Source organism: Heloderma suspectum, chromosome 1 (genome assembly GCF_057233095.1).
Source record: "Heloderma suspectum isolate Gila_16-S chromosome 1, 16-S_ref, whole genome shotgun sequence".
NCBI classification, from domain to species: Eukaryota; Metazoa; Chordata; class Lepidosauria; order Squamata; family Helodermatidae; genus Heloderma; species Heloderma suspectum.
The window spans coordinates 327,979,365-328,003,994 of record NC_139458.1 but is presented as its reverse complement, the minus strand read 5'-3'; the positions used below and the strand labels follow the sequence as shown (position 1 = coordinate 328,003,994).

At 42.9% G+C, this 24,630-nt stretch overlaps 1 protein-coding gene across 13 annotated transcripts in view; it reads left to right on the top strand.

Annotated features, from left to right (window-relative positions):
• The first annotated feature begins 442 nt into the window (after nt 1–442).
• FAM184A (family with sequence similarity 184 member A) overlaps nt 443–24,630 on the top strand; it is a 150,231-nt gene continuing 126,043 nt past the window's right edge. For 12 of the 13 annotated variants that reach the window (XR_014786669.1, XR_014786668.1, XR_014786667.1 and 9 more), the window contains exon 1: nt 443–1,409. Coding sequence is in view for 9 of the 13 variants with exons in the window: in XM_084827402.1 (XP_084683528.1) it covers nt 1,236–1,409 (174 nt within the window). In the remaining 4 variants the exon portion in view is untranslated. The remainder of the gene's footprint in view (nt 1,410–24,630) is intronic. The other variant, XM_084827403.1, reaches the window with a different exon arrangement.

Below are 24,630 nucleotides of genomic sequence, written 5' to 3'. Positions count from 1 at the left end.
AACGCCTTCTGGAGTCCTTAGCAGACGCCTGGGAAGGCCGCTCAAATAACCTTCCAAAGCGACGGCCGTCATCAGGAGGAGGAGGAGGGACTTACGAACGGTCTCAACTGATGTTCACATAGCAACCACCCGCTGTACTTGCTGTGGAGGCCGCTCGGACCGTTGCTGGAGACGAGGAAAAGACGCAGCTCGCGCGCGTGACGCCAGGAAGGGCGGGAGCGGCTTATTATAAGAACCATAGGCCCAGAGCTATTTGGTGGGACTGTGGCACACAGCGCTCCCTCATTACACCCCTCCCTCCTATCGCGCATGTGCACACTGTCGGTGGGTCTTAAACTCACCACCCCGGAGAGTGTTTTGTTTTGTTCTTAAACCCCTTTCCGAGGTTCTGAAAGGGGCGGGCACTAGCAGCAGCCGGAAATGACGCCGCGTGCACGGTGTAAACAGTTAGGCGAGAGCCTAGTAACGGAGCGCTCGCGTCTGTGGCCGAGAGCTGTAGGGGGTGGCTAACAGTCGCCGGCGCTCGCCTGCCTGCCGCTTCTCTGCTCTGCGAGGCGAGCGTCGGGAGGAGGGGGAGCCCTGTGGGCGCGGCAGGACGGCGGGAGGTGCTCCGCTCGGGCTCCCCCTCCCCTCGCGGCGCTTAGGAAGGGGTCCCGCGGGGAGCCCCGTTCCCGGAGAAAAGCGCTCCTGTGAGGGAAGAGCGGAGACGAGGCAGGGCAGGGCCCTCGGCCGCGCATCCCCGCTCCCCGACCTTCCTCCCCTCCTGCCGCCGGAAGGAGAGACGGTTGCGGGCATCCTCCGAGGAGCAGAAGGCGGCTTGTCATTACCTCAGAAGAACCGCAGCTCATCCCCTCCCCCTCTCCTCCCCTCTCCCCGTTTCCTTCACCTGGACGGGAGGGGGAGGAGAGGGGCTGCTGGCCTCTGGCCCTCTCCCCTTCCGCAACCCAAGTAGGAAAATGATGCAGAAGGAGCCACAGTGACAAATTGGGCCGGGAGGGAGGCGCTGAGAGTGCCAGGTGCTGCGTGTGAGTGCGCTCGCCGGTGAGAGGAGGTGGTAGTGGGGGTGAAGAGGCAGCCTGACCTGTCCCCCCTTCCATCCCTCTTTCTCTCCCCACCCCCGCCACAAACACCCGCTTCCGATCCCTATCCGTCTCTCCCCCCCCCCCTTTCCTGTCCTCCTCCTCCTCTACCCGGTGGCTGGCAGCGCGGTTGACAGGGTCTTTTTGCTGTGGAAGATGGCGACACCAGGGATGAGCTGGCAGCAGCACTACTATAGCGGCAGCTCCTCGGCGAGCGCTGGGAAATTCACCACCTCCTCTTCTTCCTCGACCACCTCCTCCCAGCTCGGCATGGAATATAATCAGGATCTTCATCTCAAAATGAGCAAGAAAATCGCTCAGCTCACCAAGGTAGGAGGGCACCCTCCATCCTCTCAAGTCTTTCTGGTAGCGTGTTCTTTTGGTCACGCATAGGCCATTATTTTCCTACTCTCACCGTTTTCTTAATGTGTGTATCTTAGAAGTGTGTATTTAAAACCTTGCGTACTTGGAGAGAGGAAAAGTCTCTATTATGTAGACCATTTACATTACCAAAATTCCTTTAACAGACTGCTGTATCAATATCACACTGGCTGTTCCATCTCTTATTGCAGAGGGTCCCTCAGTAGAGGGTACCCTGTCTCTTGTATTCTACTTCTTTCTCCAGATCCACTTAGTAATAGAGTGTACAGCAATAAAGAGATGCATAGAATGGAGATTGCAATCCTGTATATGACCACTTGATAGTAAGCTCTACTGAACACAATGGACTTACTTATCAGTGCTAACTACAGGTTTTGGAGGGCACTTGGGAAAGACCCCCTCAATGGGCCCTCTACCTTCTCACTGCAGTTGCCACTAGCTGCTGCTGCTCCTCATCCTCTTTCTTATCGTTACTACCACTTGCTTGCTTGACAGGTGGAGAGCAAATAGGTAGTGACATCTACTGCTCTTCCTTCTCACCAGCAACATTGTCTGGGTCAGAGTGAGAGGCAGGTGAACAAGCAGGTTGCAATGGTTAAGAGTAAGTCCAGGGAGCTCTTGTCAGTGGGCCCCTGATTACCCTTGATGCAGGCCCTGTTACTTATGAGTAAAAATGTGTACGATCAGGCTGCATGTTTGTTTTTCTGTGCCTGGAATCTAGTTATGTATAGATCTGTGTTTTAATAATTTGCTTGTTATAGCTCTATCCGTCTTTAGCTTGTAAGTGCACTTGGGGCTTTCATTTATGCTAGCAGTAACTTTTTTTTAGCATCTGTTGTATCTTTATTTTTGCATGATAGCTCCACAGAATGAATGATTTTAGTTGGAACTCCAATGGTGAATTAGAATGCCTACATCTTTAAAAGAACAAAACCTGTCTTGTTTTGTTAAAACTATTTCAGAACTGCTGTTCATGAAAATCTCCTAACAGTTTACAAAATTAAAATAAACACTAAAATAATACAATACAAACTAAAGGTTCAGCATAAAAGTAAAGCAGTATCACAGCAAAACAATATAGAGTGGGGTATGATAATTGTTCATTCCCAAAGGCTAACCGGAGCAAAAGTTTTTACCTGCTTTCAGAAAACCTTATCTCTTGGAAGAGAATTATGCAGTCTCTGGGCTGCTACACAAAAGGACCTGCCCCTAATCTAGCCTGTCATTGAGAGGTAATCTAGGACAGAGCCTCATGGGAAGAATTTAAATACTGTGCTCTATCTATCAGTGCTTTAGGTTCAAGTACTGCTGACAACATAATTCCAGATGTTATTAGGTATGCTTTTCCTCTGTGTGTGTGTGTGTGTGTGTGTTTATGTAAGGGGGGGGGGTGTATAAGATTTTATAGTGTTGCCCTAGACCACCAGTGTGTTGTGTAGGTATTGAGTTTAGATCCAGGATAGATTATAGGAACTTGTATAGACAGTTATAGAAACTTGTTTTTGCTTTTAGTCAAGTAATCCTGTTCTTTGACCTTCTTTAAATATGTTTTTAATTTATTTTTATTTTATTTTTATAAATGAAATAACCAATACCAACAACATAATCAAAATCTTCAGTTCCAAACATCACAGTATTCTGAGGAAGAAAAAGGGAGGAAAGCAAAAGAAGGGGAAAAAAAGATTATATCGAAACTTCAATAAAAGCAAACCAAATATCCAAATATAAATCCAATTGCAGATTATACCTATACAGCACTCTTCCAAACATTGCAGGTATTATTAAATCTTCAATCCTCTCCACCATAAACGGTTAACCTTATCTTTCAGTGTCATAACCTCAGTCTTAAAGCAAAGGAATGGGAACAAACAATCCATTTCCATTGGCTATATATTACCATTCAATTAACGCGTATTAATAAACATTTAAGGTTTAACCAGCAAAGGATAGTAATAATCATAATCCCATGATGATGATGATGATGATGATGACAAAAAGAAAAAGAAATTTAAGAAAAAGATAAAAAAACAGAAGCAAACCATTTGTATATTTAAGTAATATCATATCTAAAAATAGATTTATATGTGTACACACACACACACACACAGGAATTTTATTACAATATAACATAAAAAAGGAGAAAGAAAACAGAAATATGCAAACATTTACTCTGGCATACTGCCGAGACATCTTATCAGCTATAACCCAAACAGCACTTCAAAAGAACAGTAAAAATGTTTTGGAGGGGGCTGGGAGATAGTTTTCTGGGAACCGACCTCAGAGCCCTGGCTCCAGGGTCAATTCCCAAAAACAGAAAAATGTTATGGCCATCGAGCTGACTAGTGGCCATAGGATTGCACCCTTAAATGTCTTATGTTCAAATAAAATTAAGTGTCTGGGGAATAATTAACTTTGTAGCTTCATTTCCATTTCATGTGAGAATACTTGGATAACTTTTTTTTAATGGTTATTGACAATGCAAAGGGTATAGATATTTAATGTGTGCATGTCTGTGGGACAAACTGGCATCTGTTGTGCCCAGTGAAGAATATGATATAGGTATTGTAGGAAATGCCTTTTTTCTTTTTTTGCAAGATATGATATAGATGCCACAAGCTCACCACTACACTCAAGCAGAGGTTCTAGAACTCCTTGCCAAGAGAGGCTAAGTCTTTGTTGTTTTTCTGCTGGCAGACTAATATATTTTTATTCAGGCAGACCATGGGCATGTAAGCTGGCCTGATGCTGAAGGGGTTTTTAATTGGTTGGGTGCTCTTTGTTCATTTTATTGTTGTGTTTTTAATTGTGTTTTTATGGCTCTTTTTATGGCTCTGTTTTTATGTTACATTTTAATTAAGATTTTGTTTTGAACGTGTATTTTATTACTGTTAGCTGCCTTGAATGCCATTTTTTGGCGGAAAGGTGGGATAAAAATACAATAATAAACACAAGTTGAATTGCAGCAGATTTTCAGGCCCCATTGGCTGATGCTGTCCTGAATTTGGTGAGCAAAGTCTCTCTTAAAGCAGCCTGCCATCTACATTCCTTGTATGCAGTGACTCTTCACCACCACTAAGGGTGTTTTAGGTCGAGCACTGCTACCTTAGGTTCACATATTACCCTCCTGATGAGGGAACACGTCTGTTTGAATCTTCTTTCTAGTCTTTCCCCTGCCACCAACTGCTGCAGGCAGACTTGACTGGAGGGACTTGCAGAAATGGCTTGCTTTGTTTTGCCCTGCCCTCCTTGAAAGTGGATGGAGCTCTGTCCTTGGGAGGAGGAGCAGAAGCAGCAGCCCGAGCAGTCTTTAAGTGATGCACATATTTAATCTGGTTGTGGCTGCCAATGCCCACTAGGGAAGGCAGAGCATCTGTTGCCAGATTAATGCTACAGTCCTACTTACTGGGGAGTAAGCTCCATTGAATTCAGTGGACTTAACTGTGCAATTCTAAACATGTTTACTTAGAGAAGATGTACTAACATTATTTATAAAAGCAACGTCTAATCTAAGCACGATACGATACGGTGAAAAACATAGGCACTACCCACAGTTTTATAATCTAAAAAAAAAAAAGAATTTGAAAGGTTTCTCTTTTCCTTCTTTTTTGTATGTTAAGTTCACGTAAAATTACAAATAAACCCAAGAACAATTAAAATGTTATGTATGCAAGTCGATCCTGTATTACAGAAATGCGTTATTGAATAAATGTGTACTCTAGGGCATATATTACAGATGTAATTACACTTGCATTGAAGATTTCAAGTATTTTTCAGTTAAAGAATTTGAATTTCATATTTGAAATATACCTTAATGGAGTATCTTGTATTTTAATTGAATTACATTTTTGTTAAAGCATTTTAAAGAACTAGATTAGGTGCAGTAAGTTCTGAAGCAAACCAGGTTCAACTCCAAGGAAGATTACTCATGAGTAACTTGCTTTGACTGGAATCAGAGGGCTACATCTGCATTGTTTGTCAGGTACCTGAAGATGCATGTGTAATCTCAATGGATGTGTCCATTCTATGCCAGGTTGAGGGTGTAAACTCTCCTAGATGGAACAATATGACAGAGCACTGTACTTTAGCTGTACTAGCAATAATTCAAAGCCCTGTGCAAACAACCAAAAAATGGTACATTTGAACAGCAGCATAGCTGTCTTTACAATTGATTGGATCCTAAGAATTGTGACCAGACCTTTGCTTGTAGAGTGGGCTTTGCTCTCCTTTCCAGTGGAGATCCCTGCCCCTCTCCCCACTCCTGCGAATCCAGGGAGCCTCATGAACAGCATGTGATATGTGTGTGTGTGTGTGTGTGTGTGTGTGGAAATCCGTGAGAATTGGGTCCTTTCCCACAGGAGTACCTTTGCTTGCATGCAAACAGACCTTAGGTCTAACCCAATATGTGCACCTCATTTTGTTAAACCTTAGGCTCAAGCTTGAGTAATTCGTCATAACTACTGTGTAGCTACTACTACTGTACTACTGTGTAGTAATTCGCTACTCCAGGGCTACACAAACAAAGAGGCTTCATACGTTGTGAAATGTAAACCAGGGATGTGCTCTGAAATACCTGAACTTCAAATACAAATATAAAACTTCTTAAGGTTTACTTGGTGTTTCTTTGCCTGTCTTGAGAGAGGTGGAAAGTGTATACCACTCCTGTTGTAGAAGAGTGTTTTTTTTTAACCAAGGCATTCACTGGAGTGGAAATGCTGGCAACTTGCCTGGAATGCAACAAACATTATTTCACACTGAAGGGCTTGTCTACATGAAAATGCTTATGATAAGAGTTCCTTTCTTTTTGTTTGTAGTAGTTGGGATTTAATGAGTGTAGACACTTCTCCAAAGTAAATTTTCTAAAGAATGACTGCATTAGTCTGCAACATTAACGAAAAAGTGCTATGATGTCTTAGAGACTATCTTATATAATAGCAGGATCTTTAAGCAGATGATGAACTGAACTGAGAAGATGGAAGTTATGTTTTGCACATGATCACTGCCTAATACACCATGGCACTATTTACCTTTCTGTAGTGGTAACAGAAAGTACATGTGCCTATGAAATTCAGAGTTGCTTCAGTAGACCATATATTTGTTTTTAGAATTTTTGTCTCTAGAGGCTTAATAACCCATGGTCTGTTCTAGGGTTGTATGAGGGTTGTTTAACCCTTGCATAACCCACACTTGCCAGATTTGACTGACATGAGCAGGTTTTGAGTATGCAAAATGCCAGCCACATGCCACAGCCTTAAATATCACTCAGTGGGCTGTCATGTCATGCAAACCGGCCCAATGAAACTCTGAAGAAAGAAACAACCTCCACTTCCCTGCATTCTCTCCATTTTTCAGGCATTTTTCACTTTGAGTAGTTTGATGAAATTTATTTTTTTCCGCTTATGCTCTTTGGATGATATCAGGATGGTGCTATTTTATGTTTTCTGCTTCTTGTAGTCTATCCAAAATATACTTAGTTCCTCAGCTATGAAATGCTGCAAGCTGTGTACTTTTTTATTTATGTCAATTAAAGGCACAATCCTATGCATGTAGGACATTTTTCTATCTAAACAACTCCCAGCATGCCCTAGCCAGCCATGTTTTTTCTGTCTAAACATGCATAGGATTGTGCCTTAATTAAATATTAATGTGCACCCTTGGCAACTCTGTAAATGATTTGCTTCTCAGTGGGGCAAAATACTATGTAATTTGAGTGAATAGTAATTGAGGTTTGTTCGTGGCCATCCTGTAAGGTCTCCAAACGCCTGGGATCTGAAACATAGGTAGATCCAAACAATAATAGGACCCAACATAATTTTTTGGGGGGTAAAACTAAAACCCCGCCAAAAAAAAAAAAGTAACTGCTGATCTGAGGACTCTTGTCTGATATATCAGACTTCTGACATTCTTTTTAGAATATTTACACAAATAATTCAATTTCCAAAATAATACTAAAATATGCAGGTATTTGCTTTGATATTTTTACTTACATAGACAGTGGTTTTGTTGTTGATGACTTAAGGCAATTTAACTTGTACTTGTACTGATGGCTGTCCTCACAAGTAATAACAGGAAAGTTAATTGGCATTAGTCATCTTAATATCCCTGTGAAACTGAATTTCCCTGCTGTCAGGATTCCTTTTGCCCCCACTGAACTTCAAACGCTGAATCAAACACAGACAAGAGGCTTCAGTCTACAGCTTTTAATCCATTACTTCAAAGGGTCATACAGATGCAAATTCTCAGTGATTCAGTCTAAGAAGGAAATGCCTTCAAGGAGTTCAAAAGATAGCTACGAAAGTTGTCCACCATTTGAAAGAAAGGTGGTCTCACTAGCCTAACTTAATGGGTGGGGGGAGGTCTCTCTCTCCTGAGGCTTCTAAGCACAGCTGTTCACGCCGGGCCAATCAGGTAGACTATCTAAGTTCCGCCCCGGCCATCTCTCTCTTGGCTCTGCGTCTGCGCCTGGCATCTATTAATTCAGACTCACTAAACCCCACCTCTCCCTGTTTGCTGTCTCTCACAGGGGTGTGTGAAGAGGGGATCTCTCCATCCAGCTAGACCTTTGAAACCTGAGGAGCCTGTCTAGCAATGACTGAAAAAGCCTGGGAAACTACCTCCCCCATGTCTGGCTGTTCTTGTTCAGAATCTGAACTACTCTCCCACTCCCTGCGCTCAGAGACACCCCTGACATCCAACATTTTTCAGGAGGCTCTGCAGTGCTTTCAGTTTGTCCTCCCACTTGTTCTGTTTTGTGAAATTTGTTTTATATTTTGATTATTGAATGTATGGTAGACTGTCTTAGCTTAAGCATATTTTCAAATAAATATTAGCACAGTGCTAGACAAGTAACTGTTCCCTCTCTCTCATGTTGTCCTCCACAACAATTGATGCCACAAATCGAAGGGCTTTGGAGCTACTGGGTGGTATTCGATTAGTTCCTCCCTCCAACAGAACACCTTCTGTCAAAGGAATGGGAAGGGGTGATTCGCCCTCCCCCTGTACCCCCAGTCTGCTTCAGATGGCCCTGCAACCCCCTGGAATGGCAGGGAGGGGTGGGGAGGGGAAAGTTCTGTTACATGAGCACAAGTTCGCTCGTGTGATACTGGATCTCACCCAGTGACTCCACAGTTGATTCCCCTGCCCTCATGCTGCTTATTCTGTAGGTTGGATTCAGAAATAGACAAGCAGAACACCACTCTCCGAACAGGTCTTTCCTGCCCCGCCCCGTCCTTCCCCCGCACTACTATAGACCCCTTCAAAAGCTACTCCTGAGTTTTGAAGAACCCTCTGGAACACTGTGATAGGGCACCGAGGTACAGCAGGTTAAGGAGAATTTGGCAGGGCTGCCTTACACAAGCAGAAGTGCCTTTCCGTTCATGCAAGATATTTCTGGATCCAAGTGCAACTGTGTTACTTCTGCTTGATCTCTCATCAGCTTTTGATACCATTGACCACGGATTGAGTCCATGAGATGGGCATTGGTAGCTCTGTGTTACAGTGGTTCCGGTATTAGCTGCAGGGCCAATTTCAGAGAGTAACATTGGGTGACCATTCCTTGGCCCCTTGGCAATTGAGCTATGGGATTCTCCAGAGTACCATCTTGTCCCCAATGTTGTTCAGCATCTATATGAAGCCACTGGGAGTGGTCATTAGGGGATTTGGAGCCAAGTGCCATCAGCATACTGATGGCACACAGCTCTGTTTCCCTGTGACGTCTGAATCAGGTGAGCCTATGCAATAAACTCAAGCTGAATCCTGGCAAGATGAAAGTCCTAGGGGTGTAGCAGCCATATCGGGGGTCAGACTAAGTAGCCTCATGCAGTCTCATGCTTCATGTTCTTGCTGAGCTCTTGCTGTCTGAAATATATGTTTGTAAGCTGACAAGACGCAGGAATGTCTTATCTAGTTAGCAAGGCTAAGGTCAGAATAGTGGATATCATGTTCTTGCATATTATGTTCTTTGTTTATCATGGCCTATAACCCAGTTCCTGGGATATAAACAATGGTGCTAAGAGAGGAAATGTTGAGGACTGCAACCCCACACGGGAGGGGGAGGAGGAGCCGTTTCATATGTGTCACAATGTCTATAAAAACAATGTGCTGATGTAAATCGGGGCTTCTGGCTCTTTGGAAGTGATTCCAGCCTTAAGCCCGTGCATTAAATAAAGAAGTACACATTTTCCTTCACTCTGTGGTCTCTCTGACTCTGATTTCTGCTACATAAATGGTGCCGTGACTCAGATGTGGCAGGCTCTGAGACAGAGAGGTGGCAGTTGCCTGCTCTTTATCGCCGCACCGGGAGGGAGAGCTCGGCGCACGCCTCCCTTTCTTGGCGCCACCGACCTTTTTGTCAGGTGAACAGGAGAAGGCCTGCGCCGGGATCGCCCAAACGGCAGCGAGCAGCAAGAGAACCTTGGGAAGCGGAGGAAGGAATTTGAGCCCTGCCTGTATCGCAGCTGCAATTGAGTTGAAACCCACATTGGAAGCCTTCAGGAGAAAGGCAAGTATATAGAGTAGAAAGTGGGCCCTGCCTTTAGGGAGAAAGGCCACTGGGCAGAAAAAAAGAGGGCCCCACCTTAAGAAAAAGGTCAGTGTTGGTAGAACCTACTCCTTGCGGGTAGAAGGGGGGCCTGATCACACCCCTGAGCGGGCGCCAGTACTCAGCGCGGACAGGACTTAGCAGGAAGCTGATGAAGCTGGGGAAGCCGTTTTTCCACTCTAGTGAAAAGTGGGTAAAGTGGGTGGCAGGGACATATGAATGCAGTGGAGAGATTGATGATTGTGTGAGTGGCTACTGCGGTTTCTGACGCATACCGTTGACCTTCCGGGTGCCCAGGCCAGTAGCAAAGTGCGTGGTGTGAAATTCCTTTTGTGTCGGCCAGTGAGACCCCTTACTCACTGACTAATCCCCTTTCCCTCCTTGTGTCTGTCTTTATCTTAGGAGGGAGGCTATGGGAGGTGGGGGAAGCAAGACTTGTACCCCGTTGAGATGTATGTTAAAAAAAAAAAGGAAAAAGATTTTTTTAAAAGGATTCAGAATAGAGAGAGGGAATAGCAAAAAAGCTCAAGGTCGAGCTGAGAGAAAAAAAAGAACAAGATCTGAGGCTGTTAATCAGAGAAATGTTGCAAGACAGCCTGGCTTTTGATGAAGCGTGGGAGTGTGAGGCTGAAGAAGTAACCGTTAGCCTAGTTCGCCGGGAGGGCAGCAGGAGAATTGCCCACAATGTTCTGAGTTGTGCAACATCATCACCTCGCCTAATTGAGGTGAAATCCCTAAGAAATGGAAACTGAAAATGAAGACCCAGAAGATGAAGGTGCAAAATGAAATAAAGGTGAAGAATCTGCCCCCAAGGCACAGGCTAGACCCCTCTTCGAGTGGAAAGTGTGCCATAGGACGGTCCCAAGGCAGAATGAAGCGGAGAGACCATGATGAAGATCTCTGTCAAGGTAGCCGTGTTTAGCTTTGAACTGTCCTAGAATTTCATAGAGCCTGTAGACCATCAGCTATATGATTTCTGAAGAGCGTAACCATTAAGCTTTTGCCGTGGGATTCCCTGCAATGAAGAAATCTCACTGATTTGAGTGTCCAGTGTTAAACTGCCTGAGTGTGTGTGCTGAAGAGACCGAGAAACCAGACAGCATGTTCCTGGCCAAGCCAAAATTACGCTACTACCATGCTCCTGGAAGCTGCAATAAACTGTGTAAGCTGGGAGACCCAACCTGATTGAGAAGAAAAGAAGATATTGGAGTAACTGTCTTGAAAAACAGTGAAATCTGTGTAGCTGGCTGGCTGATGCTGTCAGTGATGTTACAACTTTAAATTAAGACTGTTTTCCTGTTTGAGACCCCAGCGAAGAAAGCTAACCTGAGTTATTTGTTGCCTGTGCCAAAGCAAAGATTTGGCTGCCCTGTACCTCATCCTGTTTTAAGCTTGGGATTTACAAATACAAACAAACTGGGAAACTTGCCTTTGAAGTCCTGCAAATCACCCCACCGCCTCCCGGAAGAAGATTAATGGCTGCCTGAAAAAAATGCAAGTATAACAGGATGCCCACCACCCCCCCAATGTCCTGAGTTTCGGCACTTTGCTTTCATGTACCAGATTAAAGGAGAGAGAAAAAAAGAGTAAGTTTTTAAAATGTCAAAGTCTGTATGAGCTTATCTCCGTCAGCGTTCTCAGAGCCAGGGGGAGTCACCCAACTCCCTAGCTGGTCTGGCCTTGGCAGGCAGAGAAGCTAGAAAAGATGTCTGTGAGAACCTGACGGAAATAAAATAAAATTTACAGAGGAGTTGCCCTGGTTAAAGCGTCACGGCTAGAGAGCTGAGCTGTGCCGCTCTGTTTAGACAGAGGCCTTGCTAAAAAGTTAAAGGTCCTTGTCTGTCAGAAGGGGTGTAGGGCCACACTTCCCCTTTTTTAAACTGATGCAAAAGTGGGGAGCCTTTGCTGGAAACATCTCATCTTCATTGCCCAGAGCCTTCTCTGTTTGGCTCCATCATCTGAGCTTTTTAGAGACACTCTGCACATGGACTAAAATTTTGTATTGTCAAAGACTTGCCATGGACAGTGCTGTGAAGCTTTTCATAAACTTGAACTCTCATTGCTGTAGACTGTGTGTCTGTGTTTGTAGTCAGCTCAGTGTACAGCAGGCTAAGTTTGATCTATAACTTTTAGATTTCCAGAACTCATGCAGCATAGAGTTGCTGATGCAAAAATGGTGACCTAAAACTCTTTGCGTGTGTGAGTATGCCCATCCCTTGATTTTGCTGGGCCCTGAGCTTTCAGCCAGAAGAGCAGTATAATTGTTGGATCTGCTCCATCATGCCTTACCATGCAAAAAGTGTTTTCCATTCATTGTGTTAAATTGCAAAAAAGTTTGTTGTGTATATTTTATGATTTCTTAGATATCATAAAATATATGTGATATTTGCAGATTAGTGTTAGTTGCAACTCCAAATGATACTGAGTGTGTGGTTCCTAATGGATGACAAGAAGAAAAGACAAAGTCAAGTAGAGAAAGACAGAGGCAAGTAGAAAAGACAGAAATAGAGAAAGTGGCAGACAGATAGAGAAGGGAGAAAAAAGAAGAAAGAAGAGGCAAGAAGCAAAAAGAAAGAACATTTGTAGAGAAGAAGCGTGGCCATAGTTGCCCCCAAGATGAATTAGAAGCAGCTGATTATGCCTAGAGCTTATTACTCAGGATAAAGTAGCCACAATAATGTAATAGTTCTTTAAGATGAGAAAATGTAACTAGAAGGAGAAGAAGAGCCTATCCCAAATGTGCGTCATTGGGACTAGTGTAGGGCAAAAAAGTTTAAGTAAGTGAGTTTAACTTGCAAAAAGACAAGGCTGGTGCATAGAGCGGAAAGTTTTATATAAAAAGTTTGAAACATGATCTGCAATACAGGCAGATCAGCAAAAGAGAGAAAAGCAAGAGAGGGAGAGAGATTTCTCTCTCCCAACACACAAGCGGGGCTAAAGCGCCTCACCCAGTATCAAACTCTGGTGTTAGAAGCCATGAGGGCAAGAATAACAAAAGCAATTAATATAACCAAAGTGTCTAAAGTGCTGCAAGGTGCCACCGAAGCCTCCAGAGCGTACTTGGAGCGTCTTTTAAATGCCTATCGCCAGTATGCCCCCCTCGACCCAGAGGTCCAAGAAAACGTAGACGAAGAAATGAAAAAGACCCGGCAGAGGCAGAAGATTCTTAAGAAAAAACCAGTGTGCCCAGTGCGGACAAGATGGACATTGGTGGCGTGAATGCCCAAATGAAATAAATCAAATACACGAAAGAGAAAACCAAAGGGGCCAGAACGGGCGAGGGAGGAGACAGCTTAGTTAGCAACCAAACTGGAAAGCAGGGGTCTATAAAAATGTATAAAGAAGCCCCCTTCATTAAAGTGGCTAAAGCCAAATTCTTAAATAAGACAGACCGGGCCCCCTTAATCTCAGCCTCGGGAAGCCCCTAGTCACTGCCACTGTGAGGGGCCATGACATTGACTTCATAATTGACACTGGAGCAGCATCAAGAGCAAGCAAACGTTAGCCTTAAACAAGAAGTCTAAACACTGGGCAAAGTTCTTCAAGCCCAGCGTCGCTTTGTCTTAGAAAATAAGCCCCAATTCCCATTACAGAGATTCATCCTTTCCAGCCAGGAGATAAAGTATGAGTTAAAGAGGGAAAAATGACCCTTTGACTCCCAGATGGAGAGGACCAAAAACTGTTATACTTTCTACCCCCACAGCTATGAAAGCAGCTGGAGTTAAACCCTGGATACATTAGACAGGAGTCAAGACAGCGAGAGGGGGGGAGTAGACTGTAAACAAAAATCCTTTGAAAGGATTTCTTTCCTTTTCAAAAATCCTTTAAAAATTATTCTGAAAAAGCAGTAAGAAGACTCAGGCTAGACCTTACTGTGGGCACACCTGGAGACTGTCCACCCTGCGTATGGTCAGACCTGCAACTAGAGAATTGAAGAAGGGGACTAGACCCTACTGCAGCTAGCCAGGTGAATAGCTGCCCGGCGTACGGTCAGATCCCAAAGAAGATCAAACATGCGTGTTGTAGTGTTAGTAATGTTGCATTGTGTTTCCTTAATAAGGTGCAAAAAGGGGGGTCTGCCCCTAGAGAGGGAAATCTGTCCCAGCGATTCGCTGATAATTACTGGCTTCACCTGGCTAACATCACGAGAGTAAAACATTTTTGTTTGCCAAGAGATATACCTGCAAACAGGTTTTTTTATCTTTTTCTCCTCCATCATTTAATTTGACTAATAATAGTAATGCTGTAGATGTTCAAATCAATAATCTGCATGCATAATATAGTGGCTAACATAACAATGGGACAAAACAATTGGCTAAATTGGTAACCCCTTGGCTTCCAGATCTTAGCTGGCTTAAGGCATTGTTCATCCTAATTCTACCAGTGTTGTTCATAGAAATACTGTTATGCCTTTGCGTTCCTTGTCTTATGTGCTGTTTAACCAATCTGTTTTATGTCTTGGCTAGTAAAACTGCTGCCCTCTACGCTCTAATAGCCCAACAAGAGGCTAAGTAATATGTATGTCACAAAAAGCTTTGTATGGTTATCAGAAATGCTATAATTGTAATGAAATTATGCATTTTAGGGGGGACCGTAGCAGCCATATCGGGGGTCAGACTAAGTAGCCTCATGCAGTCTCATGCTTCATGTTCTTGCTGAGCTCTTGCTGTCTGAAATATATGTTTGTAAGCTGACAAGACGCAGGAATGTCTTATCTAGTTAGCAAGGCTAAGGTCAGAATAGTGGATATCATGTTCTTGCATATTATGTTCTTTGTTTATCATGGCCTATAACCCAGTTCCTGGGATATAAACAATGGTGCTAAGAGAGGAAATGTTGAGGACTGCAACCCCACACGGGAGGGGGAGGAGGAGCCGTTTCATATGTGTCACAATGTCTATAAAAACAATGTGCTGATGTAAATCGGGGCTTCTGGCTCTTTGGAAGTGATTCCAGCCTTAAGCCCGTGCGTTAAATAAAGAAGTACACATTTTCCTTTACTCCGTGGTCTCTCTGACTCTGATTTCTGCTACAGGGGTGAGTGGTTCCCAAGTCCCAGAGATAGGCTCATTGCCTGGTATGGATGTGGTTGCACTCCCTTTGAAAGATCAGGGTCGTAGACTGGGGGTACTCCTAGATCCATTGCTGTTGCTGGAAGCCCAAGTGGCCATGGTAGCTTGGAGTGCCTTTTACCAGCTTCCGCTCATTGACCAGCTATGGTTTCTCCTGGATGGGGATAGCTTGGTCACAGTGGTGCAGGTGTTAGTAACCTCAAGACTGAATTACTACAATGCAGTCTATGAGGGGCTGCCCTTAAGGTTGCTGTGGAAGCTGGAGCTGGTGCAGAATGCAGCAGCTCGGCTGTTGTCAGGGGCTGGCTCTTTTCAGCATGTAACTCCTTTGCTGAAGGAACTGCACTGGCTGCCTATTCACTGCTGGGCCAGGTTTAAGGTTTTGGTACTAGTGTATAAAATCCTGAACAACTGGGACCAGGATACCTCAGAGGGAGCCTTCTCCCTTATCAACCCACCTGATTACTGCGGTCATTGGAGGGCATACTCCTGATGGTTCCGCATGGACCTGTGGCCCGATTGGAGTCTACCCAAAGAAGAGCATTCAGTGTGGTGGCCCCCTTTGTATCTGGAGGTTAGGCAGGTGCCAACACTGTGTTGTTTCTAGCACTTCCTGAAAACATCTTTATTTCAGAAAGCCTTCCTTGACTGACCAGCCAAGGTGTATTCTGTTTTTTAAAGTAACAATTTTTAATATGGAGTTCTATTCTTTTATCTTTTTATCGTTTATTGTTCGTCTAGATGTGGAGCAGTATATAAATGTTGTAAATAAATAAATGGTTAAGCTGGTGTTCGTAGTTAAACAGGCCCAAAAGTGATGCATTATGGACAGCTAGTCTGTCTTTCCATACTACTTATCAGCAACCTGATGCAAGGGGAAATATATCTGGATCGAAGTACTATACTTAGTACTACTTACAGTCAGTGCTGGTTCACCTGAGTATGTCTGGATCGAGCTTATTTATCTTCTAGACAGCTAAATCTGTGCATATCCAGAATTGTAATGAGATTGCATTGGGCCAGCTATCTTTAGTAGTCGAACATTCAGGAAGCCAAAACTTTGTTTCCATGCAGAGGAGATAAACAGAGCACTAGCAGTATGTGAAAAGCTTTCTTGCGTTTTTTTTTATCTGCTTCTGCACTTTGTTGCATATCTATTGCTGTTTGGATGCTTATTTCCTCAAACAATGGTAGGATTTAGGTCAGACAATTCTCCTAAGTTACTGTTTTTCTTTTTTCAAACAGATAGCTTTAATGCTTGGAAAACTTTCAGAAATTTGTGAACTAAGTAAACTTCCAAAACCTGTATATTGTAAAACTTACAGCCTGATAAAATATATCTCATTTATGGGGCAGGAAATGCTGTGTGTTAAACTAGATCTGCTTAAATTTGGACAATGGCTAGCACTACCACCCTGCAAAGTCAGGCATCAAAGGACATAAGAAGAGCCTTTCTGGGTCAGACCAAAAGCCTATCTAGTACAGGATCTTGTTTCTCACAGTGCCCAACTAGATGCTTATAGGAAGCCCCACAGTGGGATATGAAGGCACTAGCCCTCTCGCACTTGTTTCCCAGCAATTGGTATTCAGAAGAATGCTTGCTCTCATCTTGAAAGTTACCTGTAGTTATCACGACCAGTTAAAATTGCCTTGAGGCCCTGCACAGTTGGCACAGCCTGAATCCTAATCCATTTTCCCTGGTGCTTGACAATAGGGAGGGTGGAATTAGAGATTCTTTCAAAACCCTCTCTCGCCAAATCAACTCCTTCATTTTGGGGTTTCATATTACTTGTTTCTAGTCATGGAACAACACTGTTACATTATATGTCAATGATTCTTTCAGTTTGGATTCATGTACAATACAAAGACAACTGAGCATGTGTTTACTCTTGCCACAACTTTCTGTTCCTTGTTCATGTTTTTCCCTCTAGGTAAGTCATATGTACAAGTGATTATATACATTGAAAACATGTTCATATGCACAAAAGCATCAAGATTTGTTTTTCTTTTTGATGGTTTCTTTCCAAATCAGTGGCCCTGATCCAGCTCTTGTTTGGGTTACTGTCACACCGTTGGTTGCTCAAGATGGAGAGGTGCACTCCAGTCTCCATCAAAAATAGATCTAACCAGTTAAATGGGTGCAGATGAGCATTACAGTGCAGAGGAAAATATGAAACCAGGTGCACATTTGTATCCTCATTGCCTGGAATAGTGGCTCTTCTGCAATAGCTAGAACAAAGTGCTAGATTTGAAATAAAACAGATAACCATATTCAGCTGTGTATTTAGCGTGTGTGATCAAATCAACACATATTACTTTTGTTTTTCTGCTGCTCTGTTCCAACAATTGCAATAGAGCCACCATTCAAAGGCTGGATGGAGATAGAAAGCCATCATAGCACCCACTCGAACAGCTGCACTGTTGCTCTTGAAGCATTATCAAGCTGTTGGGAGGTGGGCGGTAAGATCCAGGAGCCTCCTATTTCTTCTTAAGATCCAAGAGTTAATTTATTCTGGCACTTTGTTTTCAACAGTGATCAGCAAGATACTTCCAGGAAGCTTGTAAACAAGGCATGAAGGCAACATCTATCCTTATTGATAGCTTGTTCAACCTTCCATCACTCGTGTGTACGTGCGCGCACACACACATACACACGCTGAACGTGGGAGTTCAATTTAGCTGTCAATTCCAAATAGCCATTCATTGACTTGTCATCCACCCACTCTTTTTTATGCTTATCCAGCATGTTTAACCGCCTCTGCATTTTGCTATGCATCAGAATACCAGAAATGAGCAAGTAGTGTACTGGGAAGAGCAGGTCTCTTGCCATATTGTAGGAAGGTCTCTGCCACAAAGGTCCACAATGTGGAGCTGGCCCAGGTGTACTAGTCTTTCTAATGACAATTCAAAAGACTGCTGGAAAATATGCATGTGTAGGTGTTGGATATCTTCTTTCCCTATAATTAATGTTGTAAAATGAGATGTTTTCTCTAAAAAATAACTTTCATTATCTATTTTATATCAAATTCTGAGCCTAAGAACTTGAGCTTTCAGTGCAGTAGATTTAATTTAAATTGTTATCAGATTTCTGAAGAACATCTTGATTGTTAAACATTACGTCATGAACAACACTAGGTTTTTATGGCTGTATCACAAAATGTAGCCCATTTCCCCCATTCATGCATATGCCTGAGTTCTACAGTTAAGTGAATATGTAACAGACTGGCGTTCTTCTTAAAGATGACAAAATGGCCATGTGTGGATGGTCATGTCTTAGTTTATTAAGCAGTGATATGAATGAGACTTGTACCTGTGCACACAGCCCCTTCATTTCTCAGTGTGCTGCAATAAAATAGAAAAGTCTTCAATGAACCATAGCTTATTTGAAATAGTATGTGCAGACTTGGAGGTGGATAGTTCTTTTAACTACTGATAACAGAAATCTAGTCTCAGCTATTTATATTAAGCTGAACAAGCCAGCTGCTCTAAGATACTTTACTTTATCAACTCTCTTTTAAGTTTGTCTCTCTTTTTTTTTTCTTTCAATCCCCAGAGTTTTATTAAGCCCCAAAGTGATTGCATGTGACAGATAAGTAAAGTCATAGCTTGTCCTTAAAAATTTTCCATTCTGACTGTGGACATAGCTCATCAGTATGAATTTTGCTCAGAATTTTGGTTTATTTAGGGCACAGACACAGTTCTTAACCTAGTCTGCATGGTGTTGCATAATGCACAGTTATCGACTGAGTCTAAAAGCATAAATGTGTGTCTGTGGTGATTACTAGATTTACAGGTTAATCCTATCCATGTTTATTTGGAAACTAGATCTATTCAAAAGTGCTTACTCCCAAATAAATATGCATAGGATAGTAGTTGTAAGCTAGTATATATGTGCAGTAGCCATTTGAAGGAAGAAAAACAAGAAAAGTCCTGGTTTGCATGTAACAGCAGCAAATTGTAGCTTAATTAATTGTGGGTGAATTAACTCACAATTTGCTGGATTGCATGCCACATACAAGATGCTTCCAGTTTAAATATGCAACCTCTGATCAGCCCGATCATAGGTTGCTTCGTGATGTGCAAACCCGGACACTTTGGTTTGTTCATGGGTTAAACAATCCAAAGTTAGTTCTTTGGGAATGGGCTGAATGTCTTATTTTTATGTATGGTGTGCATAGAATGTACCAGACTAATTTCCTCCCCCCATCCCTCAAAGGCAGTCCATTGTAAAGTGCAAAATAATAATACAATAATCTGGATATTACCAATGCATGAATGATGGTGGTTAAGTCTCAGTTTTCCAGAAGAGGGTACAGCCAGTACATTGGCCAAAGCTTGAAAGAACTCACTCTGGGTCACAGCCCACTATATGGCATTTCAGATGCCAAGAGTACCTCTAAGCTGCATACCTGATCCTTTGGAGAGAGAGCACACCTAAATCCCAAATTGGCACGATCTGGTCAACCAATCCTCCCATCATCAACTCTGTCTGGAGTTTGAGTTTATTTGCCCTCAGCCTGTCTATTGCTGACTTCAGATAACCATTCAAAGTTGTTGGTCCTTCACTTGGATCTGATAAAAATTGACATACTGATAACATGGTGAGGAATAATAAAGTTTCCTAGCACCACTTTCTAGAATCTATCCTGCAAGACAGGCTGGAACCACCACAAAATAGCCCCAATTCTGAAAGACAGTCCATGGAAAGCTGCTCAGATGTCAAGAATAAAGTTGGCACTTCCCCTGTTCTTTTCCCAGCACAGGTTATTCATCAGAATGCCCAAAACAATTGTCCTGAATACTGAGCCTGAAGCCAGATTGAAATGGATCTCGATAACCAACTTTACCCAAAAGTTCTCGGAATTGGATGGCCACAAATGGGGGACAGGTGTTTTGGCAGTTCTCAGAGGTGGGATGTACAGCATTTTATGAGGTGGGAACTCATTGCAGCTCAGATCAGCTGGTGGCTACTATTTTGCTTTTCCAAAATGCCCCATTTCTGGGGGGGGGGGGTGAGGGGGGGGATGGAATATTAGCCAGCAGTTGGGTGTGCTTTTTTGTGGTGGCTGCAATTGCTATTTCCCTCCCTTGCCTCCAGTGTCCCTTGTCAGGTAAGAGAGCTGGTTTCTTTGATTACTGAATATTAGTCTTACTGATGTGCTTAATCTTATCTATCACTGAAGATATTTGGATTATAGGATTATCTGCGTTATAAACATTAAAGTGTCATTTATCTGTAAGCAGTGACAGTAATGTAAGCAGATGGCAATATTCACATGGTTTAATTTACTGGAAGCTCATTGGCACTTGGCTTCTAGGCCCAAGACTTTCTGATACCAGTTTAATGGCAGTTCATAATCAGGAAGTACTTCCTTGCTGTGACCCTGAGTCTCAGTGCTGACTGTGCTTCAGTGAAATTAGTGCCGGCTTTTTCCCTCTTCTACTGTGAATCTAGTTAGCGTACTCCCCTATAAACTTGATACAGGAGGCTCTCTACTCCCTCTCCCTGGAATTCTCATAGAGATTGCTCTTGCCTTGCCGGCAAGACTGATCTATATTGCTGGTAGCAATGATACAATTAGCAGGAAATCAATAGGATGGAATTTGGGGTGGGGGGCAGTCAGGCACCCGGAGGGGGCTGCAGTGAGGAGCAGACTGTCAATCCTTGATTTAAAGTCTGTGTAGCATTAAACATTATGAAAATGAATTATTACTTCTAATTTAAAATTTTTATTTAATATTTTTCAGAGGTGATAAAATACTTGTCTCATTAAAAAAAAAGGCAATGAAAGGGGGAATGGATGTAGGGGTGGAATGGATCTGGTGGTGGGAGAATGAAGCAAGGGAATCAATCATTCATAAAGTGTGCCACATGTAAAGGGTGAGGGAGGAGATAGCAAAGTTTTGACAGAGAGGCAGAGGAGTATTGTCTGAGATTCCATGTCATTTTCATGTTTGTTTCTCCTGCTCAATCTTTGTGTCACTAATTACATTTCCTTTATACCCCTCACCCCATTTCATGTGACCTTTTCTTTGACTCATATATTTGATCATTTTCAGTAAATAAGATGTTAAAAAAGACATACATGTAGTGATTGGCAAACTTACCTCGAGTGAATTCATTATTTAGTGAGAAAGTAATGAATCCATCCATATAATACAAGATCTCATTCCATGTATACAAGTTTTTGCACATCCACAATATCAAAGTGCATCTGGGGAGCTGTAGTTTGTGATTGTGTAGTGTCGCATGATATCATGCATCATCATGTTATGTGCCCTCTTACTGATTGGTTGTTTTCATGTGGCTTGCCTGAATGATGTTGTCCTGTTGATGTTTACTCACTGATCGCCAGTATATGGAGGAAAGAACATGGACCCCCAGAGTTCTCCTCTTCTTGGGGCCAGAGTTGCGGCAGCAACAATGAGGGAAGCAGTGGTGGATGCACTGGATCGTTCAAGGGTTAAACCAACTCAGCGTATGCACAGAAATGGCATTGTTTAGATGCAGATTGTGCAAGCTCCAAAGCTCACAATCAGTTCTGAACGTAATTAATCCAGGGTCGCTACAAAGATGAGGCTTATGAACGAACGTGTTTTGACCAATTAACCAATTAATTATGAAATTTGGCAGCATCACTACTTACATTTCATGAGTAATTCTGTAACAGGCATTAAAATGTGTGCTTGGAATATTGTGTGACATTTGGTTGGGTTGAAATATATGGTATCTGTACTCAAGTGACAATCTGCCAAAGGGTAATGTGGGATTAAAGGGATTTTTGGAAGTATGTGACATACTTCATAAAGAGCCCAAATCATCTCTGTGAGGGTTTTTATTATTATTCAAAGGCTTTGCTTTTGACAAGCATCAGAGTACTAGTGAGAGAATGAGAGCTTGGATCACTTAGCAGGATTTGGAGTGGAAAGTGCCATCATGAAATATGACAACAATTATGTACCTCAGTTTTAAATGGCGTAGTTCTAATACTTTGTGTAAATCCACTTCACACCATTTGCTGTGTTTGTTGGTAAACTGCAATTCTTTAAAAAACTACCGTACAATTGCGCTCATTTCACATGCCAGCAAGGTGATGCTCAAAATCTTACAAGCTAGGCTTCAGCAGTATGTGAACCGAGAACTACTGGAAGTACAAGCTGGGTTTCGAAGAGGTAGAAGAACTAGAGATCAAATCGCCAACATTCGCTGCATCATGGAGAAAGCAAGAGAATTCCAGAAAAACGTCTATATTTCTGCTTCATTGACTATGGTAAAGGCTTTGATTGTGTGGATCACAACAAACTCTGGCAAATTATTAAAGAGATGGGAGTACCAGACCACCTTACCTTTCTCCTGAGAAACCTGTACGAGGGTCAAGAAGCAACGGTAAGAACCAGACATGGAACAACCGATTGGTTCAAAATTGGGAAAGGAGTACGACAAGGCTGCATATTGTCGCCCTGCTTATTTAACTTATATGCAGAGTACATCATGAGAAACACCAGGTTGGATGAATCACAGGTCGGAATTAAGATTGCCGGGAGAATTATCAACAACCTCAGGTACGCAGACGATACCACCCTAATGGCAGAAAGTGAAGAGGATCTAAAGAGCCTCTTGTTGAGGGTGAAAGAGGAGAGTGCAAAAGCTGGTTTGAAACTCAACATTGAAAAAACTAAGATCATGGCATCTGGCCCCATCACTTCCTGGCATATAGAAGGGGAAGAAATGGAAGCAGTAACAGATTTTATTTTCTTGGGCTCCAAGATCACCGCAGACGGTGACTGTAGCCATGAGATTAAAAGACGCTTGCTCCTTGGGAGGAAAGCTATGCAAACCTAGACAGCATAGTAAGAAGCAGAGACATCACCTTGCCGACAAAGGTCCGTCTAATCAAAGCTATGGTTTTCCCAGTAGTAACGTATGGCTGTGAGAGCTGGACTATAAGGAAGGCTGAGCGCCGAAGAATGGATGCTTTCGAACTGTGATGCTGGAGAAGACTCTTACGAGTCCCCTGGACTGCAAGGAGGTCAAATCAGTCCATCCTAAAGGAAATCAACCTTGACTCCTCAATGGAAGGACAGATACTGAAACTGAAGCTCAAATATTTTGGCCACCTAATGCGAAGAGAAAACTCACTGGAAAAGACCCTGATGCTGGGAAAGATTGAAGGCAAAAGGAGAAGGGGACAGCAGAGGATGAGATGGCTAGATAGCATCACGGATGCAATGAATATGAACTTCAGCATGCACCGGGAGAGAGAGGAGGACAGGAAGGCCTGGCGTGCTATGGTCCATGGGGTTACGAAGAGTAGGACATGACTTAACAACTGAACAAAAACAACAACAAGCATCACTAGTTCAACAACTATACTATACCAGCCTATAAACACTTTGGTAACACTTTGCATTTGCAGCTCTATGCATAATGATGGTGATGGTGGGAGTCAACAAGTACTCAGTTTAAGTCTCTCTGGAATGCAAAAAAAAAATGGCGGTTTGTATACTGCACTAGCATATTACTTTTCCTCTACTGGTTTTATTAAGTAAATATCTTAATCTTTTTGAAAAACTTATAGGGATGGTAGGTATTTAATTCCTGTGTTTTGGGCAGAGTTATATATGTTCATACGCAAACATCCTGAAGTGTCTCATACACCCAAAGCTGTGAACTCACTTGCCTCTAATATTCATAACAGAAATGCTAATACATCTGTCTTATATGGTGGTCTCCTTATTCTGTACATGTGCATGCCACATTTCAAATCTATTCAATAGCACGAGTTATAAACCAGCATTTCTCAACACAAAAATGGTTTGCACTATGCCAGAGACTCTATAAAACAAAAAGGATGTTGAGATTTTGTTGATCAGTCGTTCAGTCGTGTCTGACTCTTCGTGACCCCATGGACCATAGCACGCCAGGCCTTCCTGTCCTCCGCTCTCTCCCGGAGTGTGCTCAAGTTCATCTTCATTGCATCGGTGATGCTATCTAGCCATCTCATCCTCTGCAGTCCCCTTCTCCTTTTGCCTTCAATCTTGCCCAGCATCAGGGTCTTTTCCAGGGAGTTTTCTCTTCGCATTAGGTGGCCAAAATATTTCAGCTTCAGCTTCAATATCTGTCCTTCCAATGAGCTGTCAGGGTTGATTTCTTTCAGGATGGACTGATTTGACCTCCTTGCAGTCCAGGGGACTCGTAAGAGTCTTCTCCAGCACCACATTTCGAAAGCATCCATTCTTCGGCGCTCAGCCTTCCTTATAGTCCAGCTCGCACTGCCATACGTTACTACTGGGAAAACCATAGCTTTGATTATACGAATCTTTGTCGGCAAGGTGATGTCTCTGCTTCTTACTATGCTGTCTAGGTTTGCCATAGCTTTCCTCCCAAGGAGCAAGCGTCTTTTAATTTCATGGCTACAGTCACCGTCTGCGGTGATCTTGAAGCCCAAGAAAATAAAATCTGTCACTGCTTCCATTTCTTCCCTGTCTATATGCCAGGAAGTGATGGGGCCAGATGCCATGATCTGAGTTTTTTTAGTGTTGAGTTTCAAACCAGTTTTTG